Source organism: Cotesia glomerata, linkage group LG1 (genome assembly GCF_020080835.1).
Source record: "Cotesia glomerata isolate CgM1 linkage group LG1, MPM_Cglom_v2.3, whole genome shotgun sequence".
NCBI classification, from domain to species: domain Eukaryota; kingdom Metazoa; phylum Arthropoda; class Insecta; order Hymenoptera; family Braconidae; genus Cotesia; species Cotesia glomerata.
Genome location: NC_058158.1, coordinates 15,147,120 through 15,149,262, shown reverse-complemented (window position 1 = coordinate 15,149,262; position 2,143 = coordinate 15,147,120). Strand labels below are relative to the sequence as shown.

Genomic DNA, 2,143 nt, shown 5'->3' with positions numbered 1-2,143 from the left:
CGCTCAAGAAAATAATTTAAAAGATTAATATTTTATTGGCTCAAGTGAACCTTTTTTTCTGTGCATATTAATGTCGATTACGGGGGTGGGACCTAGATGTAGTTTTGTAGTAAGGTAATCATTAAGGGGCACAACTAGTGTAACGGCCTAAAAAAACGGTGTTTCTTGGGAATTTTTATTAAAGAAAATACTTTATCAATTATTTCAAAATTTTAAGAATATATTTATACATGTTTTAAGAATTTAGAGTGAAATTTTTGAAGAAAAAATTAAATATTTTTTAAGTTATCGTCGATCTCCAACGGCGCGAAAAAAAAAAGGTCCTTCACTGCTGCAGTGATTCCGGCCTTCTCCGTGGATGAAATCTAAAAAAAAAAAATTCTCGTTAAACTAGATAAAATTGTCTGTACAATGACCTACGATAAAAAAAAAAATCAAAAATTGACAATATGGCGGCGTTTTAAAAAAAATAGACGAATTTTACCCAAAATTTTGGTCGTTTTTGGCCTGCCAAAATTCGATTTTTGATCAGATCAAAAAATCGATAGGTCATTGTACGGAGAACTATATATAGAACATGTAAAAAAAATTCGATAGTGATCGGATCATTTGTTTTTGAGTAATCACTGCAGCAAATTCGGAAAATGCTGTTTCGAGAAAAACGCGTTTAAAGATAAAATGATCGTTTTCACTGTTATAAGTGGTTTAAAATCATACTTACAGCTAATCTGCTATTCCAGGGCCATATAATTCACCTTCCTCTTCTTCGAAAAGGGCTTGTTCAGCTGAAGAAGCTTTTCTTCGAGAGGATCGACCTTCTTTTGAAGAAGCCCTTTGGCGATGATCAGCGATTCGTATTCTCGTGTTGTCCTTAAGAGCCGCAAAATCTCTTGCTGCAGGTCCAACTATCACTCCCATTAGATTGAACATCTTCAAAATTGACGAATAACCGTCATTAAATATTGCAGTTGCGAAATTATTTGACAATTCAATAGTTTTGAAGCCATTATGAAGATGCTTGGGTGAAAAGTGCCAAAGTAAACCGTTGTAGCTTTCATTGTTGTTTTGAGTATTGTTACCTTTACATCTATCAAGCAATTCATGTCGAGATAAGTCTTCATAAATAGGTTTTATAGCTTTTTGTACTTCTGGATCCAGTGGGAGGTAATCGTGTTTAAATGTACTAGTGATTCCTTCAGCTTCCGCGCGGCGATAAGCGCACCAACTTTCAGCGCCTTCTGGACAATTTTTATGATTTGGGTTTTTGTCAGTTGAACAGAAATGATAAAATGTTGCCCAGATTGCTTTATACATTTCATCTACATTATCTTGATTCCTCATAATTGCCAGACCATAATATTTTTGGAGTTTATTTATTAAATTTACAGTTAACTTTTGTGATGTTTTACTTTTTCATCCTAAATTCTTATTAGTTTTCTTTACATTTCGGCAACGTGTTCCCATTCTTTTTTTCACATGTAGATAGCATTCCAATTTAGCAACAGGAATATCATAAGGATTCAAATCTATAAGTCCTTTGTGGGTAGCACTATCACCATCACCAATATAGCGGGTATATTTTACACCATATTTACTAATGGAACGACCAAACATGTCTTTTACACTATCCACTTCCATTTTTGAGGCAGATCCTTTATGATTGACATCACATTCTTCTTCGTGTAATGATAGCCATTCCTCATAAGCTTCAGGTTCGCTATCTTTTTTTTCTTCCAAAAACACAACTCTGACAATATGTAGATTTTACGCATGAATCAAAAATTTTCTTGCTGTATTTTCCTGCCAGCGTAACTACTCCAAAACGGGAAGTATGGCCACGTTTTTCCAGGTACCGTCGCCGCTAACAGTCAAATTTGTCTCCGAATTTTCTTCCTTTAATGTAAGCTCTTTTTCTTCATTTATAGCTTGCTGCATACTGAGCTTACAAATGGTTTCGGCTGCAATCTGTAAATTCGTAAAACATCCCGCAAAAGTTTGGTCGTAAAATTTGCATGCTAAATCCATTAATCCACAGAAAAGATTTATCCCATTTATTCCGATGCCCAATAGACGCATCACAGCAACAATACGTCTATTTACTTCAAATGCGTTATCAATCATTGGTCCAGAATTAATATACGAA

General features: G+C 34.5%; 1 protein-coding gene across 1 annotated transcript; it reads right to left on the bottom strand.

The window, feature by feature from the left end:
* Positions 1–274: 274 nt before the first annotated feature.
* LOC123271377 lies at positions 275–1,390 on the bottom strand. The gene is made up of 2 exons (XM_044737685.1): positions 722–1,390; positions 275–365 (listed from the first exon to the last, which is right to left on the bottom strand). The coding sequence occupies exon 1, from the start codon at positions 1,339–1,341 to the stop codon at positions 724–726; it is 618 nt and encodes a 205-aa protein (XP_044593620.1). The 5' UTR covers positions 1,342–1,390; the 3' UTR covers positions 275–365; positions 722–723.
* Positions 1,391–2,143: the final 753 nt, after the last annotated feature.

Excerpts from the sequence above, each read along its gene's own strand:
- LOC123271377 (XM_044737685.1), bottom strand. The coding sequence starts at position 1,341 with ATGAGGAATCAAGATAATGTAGATGAAATGTATAAAGCAATCTGGGCA.